The 15308-nt window shown below is 36.1% G+C and overlaps 1 protein-coding gene across 5 annotated transcripts in view; it reads left to right on the top strand.

The window, feature by feature from the left end:
- Grik2 (glutamate ionotropic receptor kainate type subunit 2) overlaps positions 1-15308 on the top strand; it is a 744982-nt gene that overhangs the window by 410684 nt on the left and 318990 nt on the right. For all 5 annotated transcript variants that reach the window (XM_004660601.2, XM_045155009.1, XM_045155007.1 and 2 more), the window contains 2 exons: positions 1815-1958; positions 11313-11420. In XM_004660601.2, coding sequence (XP_004660658.1) covers positions 1815-1958; positions 11313-11420 — 252 coding nt within the window. The remainder of the gene's footprint in view (positions 1-1814; positions 1959-11312; positions 11421-15308) is intronic.

Below are 15308 nucleotides of genomic sequence, written 5' to 3'. Positions count from 1 at the left end.
AGGCCCTGGCATGCCCATTCTGTCTCTCTCTACTCCCTCTTCCTCCCTCTCTATCTCTCTCAAATAAATAAATAAAATAAAATAAAAATATTTTTTAAGAAAATCAAGATGAATTACTACATGTTAAAAGAAGTTGAAATTAGAAATCATAAGTAGTGGAGGATCCTTTGTGGTGCTATTTTAAACCTGACCTTTTAGTAATATCTGAAAGAGTTTAATTCTCTCTATCCTTTTCATGTGAATATTCACAGTGCTTTGGAACAAAATGCATCTTTCAAATTTTGGATCCAATTATTTATTTATTTATTTATTGTTTTGTTTTTCAAGGTAGGGTCTCACTGTAGCTCAGGCTGACCTGGAATTCATTATATAGTCTCAGGGTGGCCTTGAACTCACAACAATCCTCCTACCTCTGCTTCCCAAGTGCTGGGATTAAAGGTGTGAGCCACCACACCCTGATGGATCCATTTTTTTTTATGACATTCCATGTCATATGAGATCTGTTCTTCAAATGTTAACTCAGATTGAAAACAAACATTAGTGCCATTGTGTCCTAGGTTGTATGCCTGTATCAAGCCCATTAGTCTAGTGTTCTCATTAACCCATTAGGGCAAGTAAAATTAGTCACTTGTATTTACAAGAAGTTTGTGGATGTGGGTTTATGTTTCTCTGAGATTTATGAGCTGCCCCAGAGCACTAGCATGTTTTCTGTCACTGAGTTGCACTCTTTGGGTTTCTTTACTTTCCTGTGGTAAAATTCCTTAGGATCTATTTGCATGCACAGCACTATGTGTACTCATTCTGTATTGAACTGTGCCAAATGGTATAATCTACAGAGTTCCTATTTATTTCAAAATTCATTTCACAGCCCACTAATTGAGTGGATGAGAAAAGGAAATGCATGTTTTCATTGTAAAACATGTCAAGCAGATGGCTGAAAGTTCACTGCTACCAGCACTGTCAATGTGACCCCTTTCTGGAGGTGATGCATGTGCCATTCCTCCATCAAACATAATGTGAGGATCCTCTTAACACAGCTCTTCACAGTTCCTGAGCCTCTGGTTTGCTATGGCACATAAACATTTTATTTTTTATAATTAACTCCTAAAGAGATTGGTCACTTGAGCAGGTACTACACAACAGTAGAATTTGTATGTTTTACTTGAGAAGCCAAATGAACCTTTATTGATATGGAAATTTTGAAAGAAGGAAATAGCACAAGGAATTAAGCTTAAATTCTTGAAAATGGATTAATGCAGATATTGAGATTCAAACTGTAGCATCTTTTTTGAGATTGAATATTAGAAAAATTGAGCTGAAGACAAAATCTTAGTTTCTGTCTTTAAGGATTTTTGAGTGAACCTACTTTAAAATCTCTTTTCTTCCCCCATACAGGAAGGCATTTACTTACTTAAATGATATGTGAGATACAATTTTTCACAATATCATAAATAACGTGCATTGTACTTTGCCTACATGTGGTTGAGAGAAAGCAAAACATTCCAAGGGAAAGTGAAGAAGGAAACAATGCCCAGACACATTTTCACACGACAGCAGGGATGCTATGACAATATACAATTGGCTATTACTTCTGAAAAAAAAAAAAAAAAAAGGCTGGATGGGCCACATGCTCTAAAGGAGTTGATGTAATTTGGTCACAATGTTTTATTTAAGAGAGATCACCACAAAATATTGAGGAAAAGGTTAAAAACGGGAAGCATGTTTTCTTCACCCAATTTTCCCCTTTAAAGTACCTACCTTCCTCAGTTTCTACACATATATAAATGTGCATTTGTTTTCCCTTGTTTTTTCAGACGGATGCTGCACTAATGTATGATGCTGTGCATGTTGTGTCTGTAGCTGTCCAACAGTTTCCCCAGATGACAGTCAGTTCTTTGCAGTGTAATCGACATAAACCCTGGCGATTCGGGACTCGCTTCATGAGCCTAATTAAAGAGGTAAGTCCTCTGACATATGTGTCATAGGTGAATAAGGTCATTACAGTATCCCTGGCAGTAGCCTTGTATTTTCTGTCTTAACCAAAATAAGCAATATTAACATTTTCACTAAATAATATGAAGTAAAATATGTTATTTTCTTTATAAATAAATAGAAATTCAAACTATTTGTAATAGTATAAATAGCTGAAACTTATGTCTCTTGAAAACTTGCTTGATGCTGTGATTAGATTTTACCCTTAAGAATCTATCTGTATTTTTACTTATGTATAGATGAAGATTTTTAAAGAGTGATGAAATTTTAGGCTATAAAATATGAAATGTATTTTAACATGAAGACTGCTGGTACAGTATACAAACGACCTGATTTTTAACCCTGTCATGTCAAATCACACATATAAAAGAATATATGAGTTGGCTGGAGAGATTGCTCAGCAGTTAAAGGCATGTGCTTGCAAAACCCGATGACTCAGGTTCAATTCCCCACTACTCACATAAAACTAAACACAATAAATGGTGCATGCATCTGTAGTTCCTTTGCACTGACAGGAGGCCATAGTGTGACTATTCTCCCTCTCTCTCTCTTGCTCGCTCGCTCTCTCCCTCTCTCAGCCTTGTTCACCCTGTCTCTCTCCCTCTCTCTCTCTTAAATAAATAATTAAAAAAAATATATATATGAAGCTGGGTGTGGTGGCGCACGACTTTAGTCCCAGCACTTGGAAGGCAGAGGTAGGAGGATCACCTTGAGTTCAAGGCCTCCCTGAGAATACAGAATGAATTTCAGGTCAGCCTGGGCTAGAGTGAGATCCTACCTTGAAAAACAAAAATATAAAAACACAAAAAGAGCATATGAATTCATACAAGATAAAAAAACATACTTCATTTTGAATGATGGAATCATTCTTAACACTTGTCATCTTTCTGCTAGTTATAGACCAAGTCTGCTTGATGTGAGAACAAGTGTAACAATTTCTAGATTGTACATCTATGTAATATGCATATTTTTCTCTCAATTCTATTTGTTCTGATTATAAAGGAAAATTCTTTGTTAGCTGTGCATACATTTTCTTGTTGAAAGTTTACCATAGGCTTTATCTTATCAATGGAAACAATCATTGGTATTATATATTTTGTTACTGCTTTAAAATAATTCATCTTTCTTTTATGATGAATCATTTATTATAAAAATTATATATATACATATAAAAATTATATACATTATTATTTGCTTCACACTCTGCATTAACTTCTGGTTTAGGATAAACTCTCATAGCTGTGTAAGTAGATCACAGGTTTAAGTAGTTGAATAATTGATTTTTCTGAGCATAGCAATTGAGCATTGAGACCATGAAATATGTCCAGCACTCATTAAAAACAATAAAAAGTTGCATGGCATTTCCTCACTGAATTTATTGTAGGGTTTATTTGAGAACCTTATCCACTAAATCATACATTGCCCTTCTTAAGAGAACAACAGGAGAAATTTCTCCCAGATCTCAGTACAAGGAAAATTTGCTGCTCCTCAGCAGCTGCTATATGTGCAAATATGTGGTCCTCCATCTCAGGATTTCATCATGTTTCTTCCTGTCTTTGCTTGTTAGGAAGCTCTGTTGATTTGAATGCATGTCCCCCAATATATTCAGGATTTTGTTAAAGCCTGTAATTTAAATTTCCAGTCACCTGATTGGAGGAGGTGTCACTGGGCAGATCCTAGGTTCCAACTCTAAAGTGTGGTGGTGGACTTGAAATTCTAGATCAAACATATGCAAAGTGCTAGATCTTTGCCTGGGGTTTCTGAAGTGTGCTTGCATGCTTCTGACTTTTCTCTTGTTCTGCTTGGTGCTGTAAAAGGGGATCAACTTCCACTATTATGGAACTTCCCCTGGATCTGGAAGCTTCAAATAAATTTTATTCCTCCCATAACTGTTTTCCTAGTTTAGAAGTTCATCACAGCAGTGTGAGACTGTCTACTACAGAACCTATGAATTGAATTTGTCATAGATGTTCACTAGTTGTGTGAATTTATCTTGTGTACTTTCTTAGTCTCTATCTCAGGTTTATTTCATTTTTCTATACTTCTATCCTGAAATCTTGTTGTGTAATTTTAACTTATAGAAAAATTTTCTGACAACCTTATTTTTTTTTTCTTTTAGGAAATTGAATGCAAAATAATTTCCTCTTAAATCAGATTAAATATGTTTAACTTTATTGAAGATAAATTATAATACAATGTACAGTTATGATGTATTTGAACTTATTTATAATTTATTACTTTAAATCTATTTTTGAATGCCTTCATATACCTATTTGAAGAACACATGATGATATCCAATTATATTCACAATTAAAATTATATATTTTTATTTTTTAATTTATTTTTATTAGATATGGATATATTTAGTATGTAAACAACACATGTTGGCACCATCCTTCATTCCTCCCTGCACCTTTTCTGAAGAGACATTCTTTGTTGGGGATGTAGGTCAACCCCATGGGGATTGTGTGTCATGCATTATGGGGAAGCAGCCCATATGGCAGAGAGGCAATGTCTCTGTGCAAAATGTCCCAAGTTGTTATACTAACAATCTGCTGCCCCAGCTTCCACAAAATTTTCTGAGCCATTTTCAGTGATGGGCTCTTAAGAGCCTCTGGTTCTCTTTGGTAGATGTTGAGTGTCCTTAGTGTCTATCTCCTACACTCCTGTGATGAAATCAGGCTCACCAAGAAAGCAGCACTCTTGCTCATTTCTCCAATTCCTTTGTGTTTTCAGCTGAGGCAGGGCAGGGGGACTATGCTGGGTCATTTATCTCCTCACATCTCCCTCACATCCGAAAAACAGAAACATAATCTCCAAAAGAGAGTGAAGTCAGAACCAATTAAATGGGATAACCATGATTAGTTTAGAGAGAATATAAAGTATGTAGACCCACTTATATGCCAAGATTAGTGGGAGCTTTACATTGGAAAGCAAAATTGTTACCTGGATATGATTTTTGCTTGTTTCACAGTGTCAGATATGGTTTCCTTTCCATGGAGTGGATCTGATAGCCAATTCAAGAGCAGTTGGTTACCTACCATGGCTGTGTGCCACTATTGCACTTGTGTGATCATCACATCATGTTGTTTGCTTCTGAGTCACTAAGACTTTGAGTTGTCCACTTTCCCCCAGTAGCTCATGTAGCACCTTCCAAAACTAGATGGGCTAGTTGTCTTGGGACTGGCTCTTTTCCAGATTTTAACCAGGTATTTCCATGGCCCTTGCCAACAGAGTATGGTGTCTTTAGCAGTAGGGTCTTACCATTAACCTGTGGTGGATAATCAAGTGCTCAGACAGAAGTTTGTTTGTTTGTTTGTTTTGGGAGATCTATTGGTTTCTCTGATCAACAGCTCATTTTGGATATAAACCATATCCTGGCACATGGAATTACAGGCCAGTGCCAAGGGAAAAGAAAAAAAGAAAGAGAAAAATGAGAAATGGGAAAATTAAGGTTAGGCTTCATCTCATCCTCTCTAGGGCCCTTCTATTCAGGTGCTCTCCCTAAGGTCCTCTGGAGGGTTCCACCTTTTAGTCTACTAAAGGACATAGGATTCCATGATACCAGTTCAATTTGTGTTCAGTTTTGTATCCCCCTCCACCCTTCCCCTTCCCCTATGACCTATCCTACCTATTGTCCAAGCCCATGCCCTACTCTCCCTATTCTTCAAGCCTCAAGATGCCATTCAGGTATGTCAGCAACTTGGGTTGATCCAGGTTAGAAACTGCAGATGAGTGAGACCATGTGACCATTGTCTTTCTGTGACTATGTGAGTTCACTTAGAATAATCTGTTCCAACTTCAAGAATTTTTCTACAAATTCCATTGTGTCACTTTTTCTAACTGCTGAGTAGAATTCCACTGGGTAGATATAACACATCTCCATTATCCATTCATATAATGATGGGCTCCTGGGTTGATTCCAGTTCTTAGCTATTATTACTTGAACAGATGCAAACATGGTTGAGCAAATAGCTCTGAACTGAGATTTGGAGCTTTTAGTGTAAATCCCAATTAAGGGAATAACTGGGTCTGTTGATAACTCTATATTTATCCTTTTAAGGAGTCACCATATTGATTTCCACAGTGGTTTTACCAGCTTATATGCCCTGTATCCACAGTGAATGAGGGTTCCTATTTCTCCACAACCTTACCAACATTTGTTTTCATTTTATTTTTTTAATATTTGCTGCTCTTACTTGGTTAAGGTGGAATCTCATAGTTGTTTTAATTTGCATTTTCCTAATGGTTAGTGATGTTGAAAATTTTCTTAAGTGTGTTAGCAATTTATAATTTTTCCTCTGAGAACTCCATATTGATGTCTTTGCCCCACTTTTGGAGTGTTTGTTTGTTTTTCTAATGGTTTAGTTGTTTGAGTTCTTTGTAAATTCTAGACATTAACTTCTTTCAGTGGTATAGCTGGCAAAGAATTTCTCTCTTTCAGTGGGTAATCTATTGGCTGTACTTATGGTATGCTTGTCTGTGCAAAAGCTTTTTAGCCTTATGAGATGTTATTGATTGAGTGATTTTTTTTGTTTTTGTTTTTTACTTTCCTGCGCTAATGGGGCTTTGTTCAGAAAGTCCTTTTCTATCCTATATTGTGGAGAGTGCCTCCTATTTCTTCTTCCAGTAGTTAAAGAGTTTCAGGTCTTATATTGAGGTCTTTAATTCATTTGGACTTGATTTTTGTGTACGGCAAAATAAGTGGTTCTAATTTTATTTTCTACATATGGTCATCCAGTTTGTCTAACACAATTTGTTGAAGATGCTGTATTTTCTCCTATCTACATTATTGGCACCTTTGTCAAATTTCAAACAGCTATAGTTACTTGACCTAAGGTCTGAGTCTTTAATTCTGTTCCATTGGTCTATGTTTCTGTTTTTATTCCAGTACCATGCCATTTTTGCCACTATGGTTTTGTAATATAGCTTTAGATCAGGTATGGTGAGACCATCAGAGTTTTGTTTTGATTTGATTTGTTTTTTTCCTCTGCTGAGGACGTATTTGTATATCTGAGGTCTTCTGCCATTCAGTATAAATTCTGAGATTTTTTTTTTTTTTCAATGTCTGTGAAGAATGATGCTGGTATTTTTATTGGAATTGTGTTAAGTCTGTACATTGGTTTTGGTAGAATTGCCATTTTCACAATATTAATTCTACCTATCTAGGCACATGGAAGGTCTTTCCATCTTCTTAAGTCCACCTTGGTTTATTTGATTTTTAAATTTCTGTTCTTTTTTTATTAGTTTATTTGAGAGTGGCAGACAGAGAAAGAGGCAGGGAGAGAGAGAGAGAGAATGGGTGCCCCAGGGCCTCCAGCCACTGCAAATGAACTCTAGATGCGTGCACCACCTTGTGCATCTGGCTAATGTGTGTCCAGGGGAATCAAGCCTTGAACCAGGGTCCTTAGGCTTCACATGCAGGCACTTAACCGCTAAGCCATCTTTCCAGCCCCCTCCTTGGTTTCTTTTGGAATATTTTTTTTAATGCTTTCACATCCATGGTTAGTGTCATTCTTATGTATTTACATTTTTTAAAATATTTTATTTTTATTTATTGATTCAACAGAGAAAGAGGGGGAGAGAGAAAGAGAATGGGCATGCCAGGGCTTCTAGCCACTGCAGATGAACTCCAGACATGTGCACCCCCTTGATCATCTGGTTAATGTGGGTTGGGAGAGTTGAAACTAGGTCCTTTGGGTTCGCAGGCAAACACCTTAACTGCTAAGCTATCTCTTCAGCCCTTCATTTTTTTTTTTTTTTTTGGTTGTTATTGTTGCTATCGTAATGGGACAGCCTCACTGATTTCTTTCTCTGTATACTTTCCCTTTGCATATAGAAAATCTACTGATTTTTCTGTATTGATTTTGTATTTTGCCACTTGCTGAAGGAATTTGTCACCTTTTGAAGTTTTGAGATGGAGACTTTTAGGTCACTTATACATAGGATCATTTCATCTGCAAATAGGGTTAACTATATTACTTCCTTTCCAATTCAAATCTCTTTTATTTCTTTCTCCTCCCTTATTGCTTGGGCTAGTATTTCTAGTACTATGTTGAAGAACAATGGGGAGAGGGGGAACCCCTATCTTGTTCCGGATCTCAGTGCAAACTCCTTGAGTTTTCCACATTTAGTATTATTTGGGCTTTAGAAGTTTTTTTATATAGCCTTTAGTGTGTTAAATATAAACCCTCCATGTCTATTCTTCGCAGTGTTTTGATCATGAAGTGGTGTTGTATTTTGTCAAAGGCCTTCTCTGAATCAATTGAGATAATCATGTTGTTCTTATGGTTCAGTTTATTTATGTTGTGTATTAACATTGACTGATTTTCATGTGTTAAACCATTCCTGCATCCCTGGGATGTAGCCTATTTTATCAAAGTGGTTAATGCTTTTGATGTGTTATTGAATTCAGTTTGCAAGAATTTTGTTCAGGATCTTTGTTTCTATGTTCATTAGGGACATAGGCCCATATACTTTTTTTTTTCCCCTGTTGCATCTCTGTCTTGTTTTGGTATTAGAGTGATTATTGCTTCATCAAAAGAGTCAGAGAGGATTCCCTGGTGTCCAGTTATACAAGACAGTTTGAGACAAATTGGTTGCAGTTCTTCAATGAAGGTTTGATAAAATTCAGCTGAGAAGCCCTCCAGTACTGGACTTTTCTTTTTGGGGAAGTTTTTGATTACCTTTTCAGTCTGATATCCATGCATGATATAAAATACAATGCAGGCTGGAGAGATGGCTTAGCAGTTAGTACTTGCCTGTGAAGCCTAAGGATCCCGGTTCGATTCCCCAGGTCCCACGTTAGCCAGATGCACAAGGGGACGCATGTGTCTGGAGTTCGTTAGCAGTGGCTGGAGGCCCTGGTGCACCCATTCTCTCTCTCTCTATCTGCCTCTTTCTCTCTCTGTCCGTTGCTCTCAAGTAAATAAGTAAAAATAAATAAAAAAATTAAAAACAAAATAAAATACAGTGCATACAGTACAACTTTAAGAGTCCCCATAATTTTTATCAATTCCAATAATGTTCATACATCCCCATAATCCAAGATATTCTAACTGAACCATAATATCAAAAAATCCCCCCAAGCCCATCATGGCACAGAATAAACATTCATGCTGCAAAAGATGACATAGCAAAAAAATATTCAACCAAATACAAGATTTAACAAAAATCAGGGCAAACATTAAGCTCTTTAGCTTCAAGTCCAACAACTCTAGTTAGTGACAAATCTCCAAGTCTGATAAGCAACAAGTCTCTGGCATTCCAATTCCTCCCCTCCAGCTAGATTTCTTTCTGTGCCATATCCCGCTGCTCATACCAGTTCACTTCTATGCAAAACACAAATTCTCAGGACCCGGGAATAACAGCAAGCATCTCACACAAACTGCTAGCCCAGTCTAAGAAAAGCTCTTTCTTATCCTCATAAGCCAAACCTCACAGGTCTTTCAACTCTGACCAGAATAGTCCATCAACCTGTACTTATAGCACTGCAAGGCATCTCTTAAGCCAAGATTTCAAAACCTCCCACATTCCTCTTGACAATCAGCTCCAAAAGGCAAAAGCCACATAGTCATGTGTCTAGCAGCAATCCCACTCTTCGGTTCCAGTTTACTACTGCAGTCAGGTTTGCATTGCTGGTAGAAATCACCTGATCAAGAGCAGCTTGTGAGAAAAAAAGGTTTATTTTGGCTTACAGTTTTGAGGGGAAGCTCCACAATCTCAGTGGAAAATGACAGAATGAGCGGAGGGGAGACATCACCAACAGGCCAATGTAAGTTGGACCATAACAACAGGAGAATAAGCCAAACACTGGCACGGGGAAACTGGCTATAACACCCATAAGCCTGCCCCCAATAATATACTCCATCCAAAAGGCGTTAATTCCCAAATCTCTATCAGCTGGGAATATAGCTTCAGAACACCTAAGTTTATGGGGGATACCTGAATCAAACCACCACAAAGACACAATGGGACTTACCATGACCAGGGGAATGGGAGGAGACAGGAAACAGAAATTTGGCCTAAATACTCTGCCCTGCGCCCACCTGCACACTGTCTGGACCAGGGATCCTGGCCCAGGGAACTGAGAGGAGGCAGGAAACAGGGGTCTGGCCTACTCCCTCTACATTGCCATGCCCATCTGCAAACTGTCCACACAGGAAACCCCAACCAGGAAGCTGGGAGTAATCATGAGACAAGGGTCTGGACTTTCCACTCCACACTGCTGTGCTTGTCATCACACAGACTGGAGCAGGGAACTCAGACCAGGGACCTGGGAGAAGCCAGGAAACAGGGGTCTGACCTACTCACTACACACTGTTGTGCCCTCCAGCACACAGACCAGCACAGGAAACCCTGACCAGGGAGCTCTAAAATTTTATCTTTAATAGTTTAAGAATGTCTTGATGTATATCATTTAAAATAATATAATATTGTCATTACACTGTATCATTTAAAAATTTTTACATAAGTATTTTTCTAAGCTATTTTAAAATTACAAATAATGGAAAATATCTAATTTTGCTTATGTAATTAACACAAGGGGAAGTATATTTTATTCAAGACAAAGTTTATAAATTTACTCAACTTGAGGATGCACACAGTATGTAGGTAGATTATTATATTCCTACAACATTCTTCTTTTTTTTGGTTTTTCGAGATGGGGTCTCACTCTATCACTCTAGCCCAGGCTGACCTGGAATTCACTATGTAGTCTCCAGGTGGCCTCAAATGCTCAGAGATCCTCCTACCTCTGCCTCCTGAGTGCTAGGGTTAAAGGCGTGTGCCACCACACCTGGCTACTACCTCATACTTCCAGAACAACAAATATAGTATTCCCTGTTTCACTCAAGGGAAGGTAAAGTAATAGTTATTCATGTTAGATGAAGATTGTTTAATAATAGGTTTTGCTGGAGTTAGTTCCTATAAGTGATAAGCATATTCTAAAATTATTAATTCGGGGTGGTATTTCATAACAATCTGAGTAATATATACTGACATAATCAATATCTCTTATATAATAATACAGAACTGTATTAAAAGAGGCTCACTAGTTAAGACATAATCATCAAAATTTTTCTAAGAAAATAATCTTATACATGGAAAAATCAAATGTGTACAATGAAAATTTACATTTCCTATTAAAATGGAACATTTTTTAAAGTTATTTTAAAGAACAGAAATATTTAAAAGTTCAAGACAATGTAAATTTGTGAAGAATGGTGTATATTATTTCCCTACTGTTTGTATAATAATGTCAAACCTTCTATTTCTTTACTGATTTATTAATGTATGGACATTTTATTGTTTCTCCCTAGGCTCATTGGGAAGGCCTTACAGGTAGAATAACTTTTAACAAAACCAATGGTTTACGAACAGATTTTGATTTGGATGTGATCAGTCTCAAGGAAGAAGGTCTGGAAAAGGTACTGGCATCCTTCAACTTATTGACTTAATTAGTAAACAAGCATATGATAATAAGAAAGAAATAATAAGAAAGAAATTTACATAAAATACAATTTTTTATCAAATGTAAAACAATTATGACAATGGTAAATCTTTGTAGCTTTAATACTATAAGGAAAAAAGTGCCTATGATTGTGTCATCTGGAGATTTAATATGGTAACTATACAGTATTTGGTTGAATATATATCTACATATATGTAATCACTTATAAACACATAGACTTTATAGACTTTTCCAGTTGGAACAGACTATAGAATCAGTTAAATACATAAATGTTTCCATTGTCAAGTCATAGTATGTGAAATATCTAACTTAGTGTATGTAAAGTAGATGAGAAATGAATAGTAATGTAAAATGATTCACTAAATCATCTATTTAAAGGATTGAACTGCTTACTTAAAGAGTACTAGTATGGGTTGGTGTTCCAATGTTCACATTTTAATGCAGTGTCATCAGTTCATGGAAAATTACAAACAAAGGCATTTTGACACAAAGTAAGGAAAATTCAGTTTGAGATAGTATTTCTTTAATGATAGTAAAATGGATTTCATCTAGCAATTAAAACTGAAGAAGGTGTGAAGTCCAGATTTTTTTCTTATTCTTTTTAAACTCAAGATATAATACCATAGTTAAATGCTAATTAAATTATCCAGAAAAGAAGAAAAACCACACTTTTATAATACTAAGACTGTGGTACTTTTTTTATACCAAATGATGACTCATGATGAAAATGTGTTGTCTCCTCCCACTGATAACTGCAGACTGCCCTTTGCTTAAAACAATGCAAATTCAAGACCAGAATTATTCATGTCTGAACTGTTTTTCAAGATGAGAACATGACTTTTTCTTTTTTTTGTTTTCTAAGGTAGAGTCTTACTGTCTTACTCTATCTCAGGATGACCTGGAATTCACTATGTAGTCTCAGGCCGGCCTCAAACTCTGGATAATCCTCCTAAATCCACCTCCTGAGTGCTGGGATTAAAGGCATGCGACACCACACCCAGCCTAGAGAATATAACTTTTTATCCATGTCTGGAGTTGATAATAGTGAAGTTTTCTTGGCTTTATTTCATAACTTTCTTTAACATAATTATTAAAAAATATCCAAGGTCTGGAGAAATGGCTCAGCAGTTAAGGCACTTGCATACAAAACCTAACAACCTGAGTTTGAATCCCCAGGACCCACATAAAGCCAGATGCACAAAATGGCACATGAATCTGGAGCTCCCTTGCAGTGGTTAGAGGCTCTGACATGTCCATACATTCTCTGTCAGTCTCTTTCTCTACTGGCAAATAAATAAACAAATAAAATATGTTTATTTATTAGTATATTCTTTATTAGGATAGTATTTGATGATGGTTTATATTTCTACACATCAGCATAAACAGAGTGATGCTCTTACTATTACCAAATACCCAGTCTTCAACAGAAAGAAAACTACAGTGCTTTCCCTGGGCCCAATGTGGCTCACATAAAGACTTATGAGGAATGGTGCCAAGTACACATCAACATGTGAAGTGGAACAATGAGAATGAGGTGCATTGCTATGAATTCTATGAATAGCTTTTATTCACACCTGAAATCTCAATATTTATTTTCCTAAATTGACAATGTATAATGCTTTTTCTTGAAGGTTATAAAGATAATAGAAAATACATATATTTGAATAAATGACACAAAATGCTATCTGATTCAAACCCTCAAAAGGACAATAAATAAATATTTCTGACAAAAGATATTAAGAATCACAGTAGATGATATGCTCTGAATTAGTCTTTGAATAATGGTGAAATATAATGTTGCAGTCAGGTTTGCATTGCTGGTAGAAGTCACCCAACCAAGAGCAGATTGTGGGGAAAAGTGGTTTATTTTGGCTTACAGGCTCGAGGGGAAGCTCCACAATGACAGGGTGAAATGCTGACATGAGCAGAGGGTGGACATCATCCTCTGGCCCACATAAGGTGGACAATAACAACAGGAGAGTGTGCCAAACACTGGCAAGGAGTACTGGCTATAACACCCATAAGTCCGCTCTTAACAATACACTGCCTCCAGGAGGCATTAATTCCCAAATCTCCATCATTTGGTAACCTAGCATTCATAACACCTTAGTTTATGGGGGACACCTGAGTCAAACTACCACATATAGATTGGTATAAATTGGTTTATTTAATCATGCAAAAATATGAGAAAAGGTGGTGTGTATGATTTGAGCCAATTATTTCTTGTAACTGTATGCATTCATGTATATGTAAAGTAGAGGTGAGACACAGAGCAAAATTGCTAGCTTTAATTATAATGTGGATGTAAATGAGAATATTTTAAGTGCATGGGTACACTGTGTGAGTTTAAGGGGATATAACTAAGAAGACTATGGGTCATTTGGGAAGACATTGTAAATGGAAACAATTTTAGTATAAGACTATGAACTTCAAATCATTCTTGGGCTGAAGAAATGGCTCAATGGTTAAGTTGTTTACCTGCAAAGTCTAATAACTTGGGCTTGATTCCCTAGTACCTACGTAAGGACAATGCACAAAGTGGCACATGCATCTGGAGTTCATTTCCAGTGGCTAAAGGCCCCAGCACACCAAGTCTCTCTCTCTTTCTCTCTTCTCTCTCTCTCTTTTTTTTTTTTGTGCTTGCAAATAAATAAATAATTTAAACCATTCTAACTGAAAGTAGGGCATGCATATTCAGAAAAAAGAGGCTTTAAACCATCAGCAATATTGTTCATTTATAGATTAGTAATGCATCAATATCATGTATTTTGACCAAAAAAAAAAAAAAACCCTGAAGAATCCACATAAGAAAAGAGGAATACATTATTTATACGAGTAGCAATCCAAGATTTGAAACAAATAATGGCAAATGGGAGAAATGAAAGTAATAAGAAATTGGCATGTTATTCCCTGAAAAGAAGAAATACTTAGGATACTTAAAGATAATTGTAAAAAAGCAAACTACAGAACATCCTATCAAATGTTTTCAATATCATAAAAAATTAGTTTGCGAATTCACTAGTTGAATGATAGGTAAGTTTGAAGTTTAGTTAAGTCTTCAAATCTATCGGAGCTGATATTTTGTGAAGATTTTATTTTTACTCAGTAGGAGTGAAGTGTTATTGAATAGCAAACACTATTTTCTTTTAATTTAATAGAATTTCTAAGATTCCAAATCTTATACTCATGCAGAATGGGGCTCAAATCCTTGTTCTGCAATTGATTATTTATGAGCCAATATCCTAATTTCTATAAAACAGACTCTTCAGCTAAAGCAGGGACAAGAGCTCTACCTCATATAAACTCATGAATCTTTCTGATTTGACTTTCTTTTCTTACCTGAAATGTATTATTACCAATCCATAGAAGAATAGTATGAAAATAATAGCTTCTCTTAGGAACCTGGAAGTATATTTTTTTACAGGGATGTAGGCTAGAATTTTTAAAGTACTTATTTCTGTCTAATTATGATTATGTGAGAGAAATTATAATAAAGAGCATATTTAAGATGTTAACATTATCTACTGCTTCATAATGCCTACTGCCTTTACCTTAATCTGTCTTGCTTATTTTTGATCAGCATGTATTATTTAACATTGTGGAGTGAGTTTCTATTTGATACCCCCATGAGTATTATACTGTTGTATAATCAATGGAATTATAAAACTATCAGTTAGGATAGTACTGGGAAAGATAACTTCTAAACATAAAATATTGTAAAATTGACAGGATCTAGAATCCCCTAGGAGAAAGCCTTCTAGGAATCTCTGTCAGTTTCTATATTATGGGTTAACTGAGGTGAAATGACCCAAAATGTGGGTGGCACCGTTAGGGTTCTAGATTT

Source organism: Jaculus jaculus, chromosome 7 (genome assembly GCF_020740685.1).
Source record: "Jaculus jaculus isolate mJacJac1 chromosome 7, mJacJac1.mat.Y.cur, whole genome shotgun sequence".
Taxonomy (NCBI): domain Eukaryota; kingdom Metazoa; phylum Chordata; class Mammalia; order Rodentia; family Dipodidae; genus Jaculus; species Jaculus jaculus.
The sequence above is the reverse complement of the archived record's forward strand: the minus strand, read 5'-3'. Positions and strand labels throughout refer to the sequence as shown.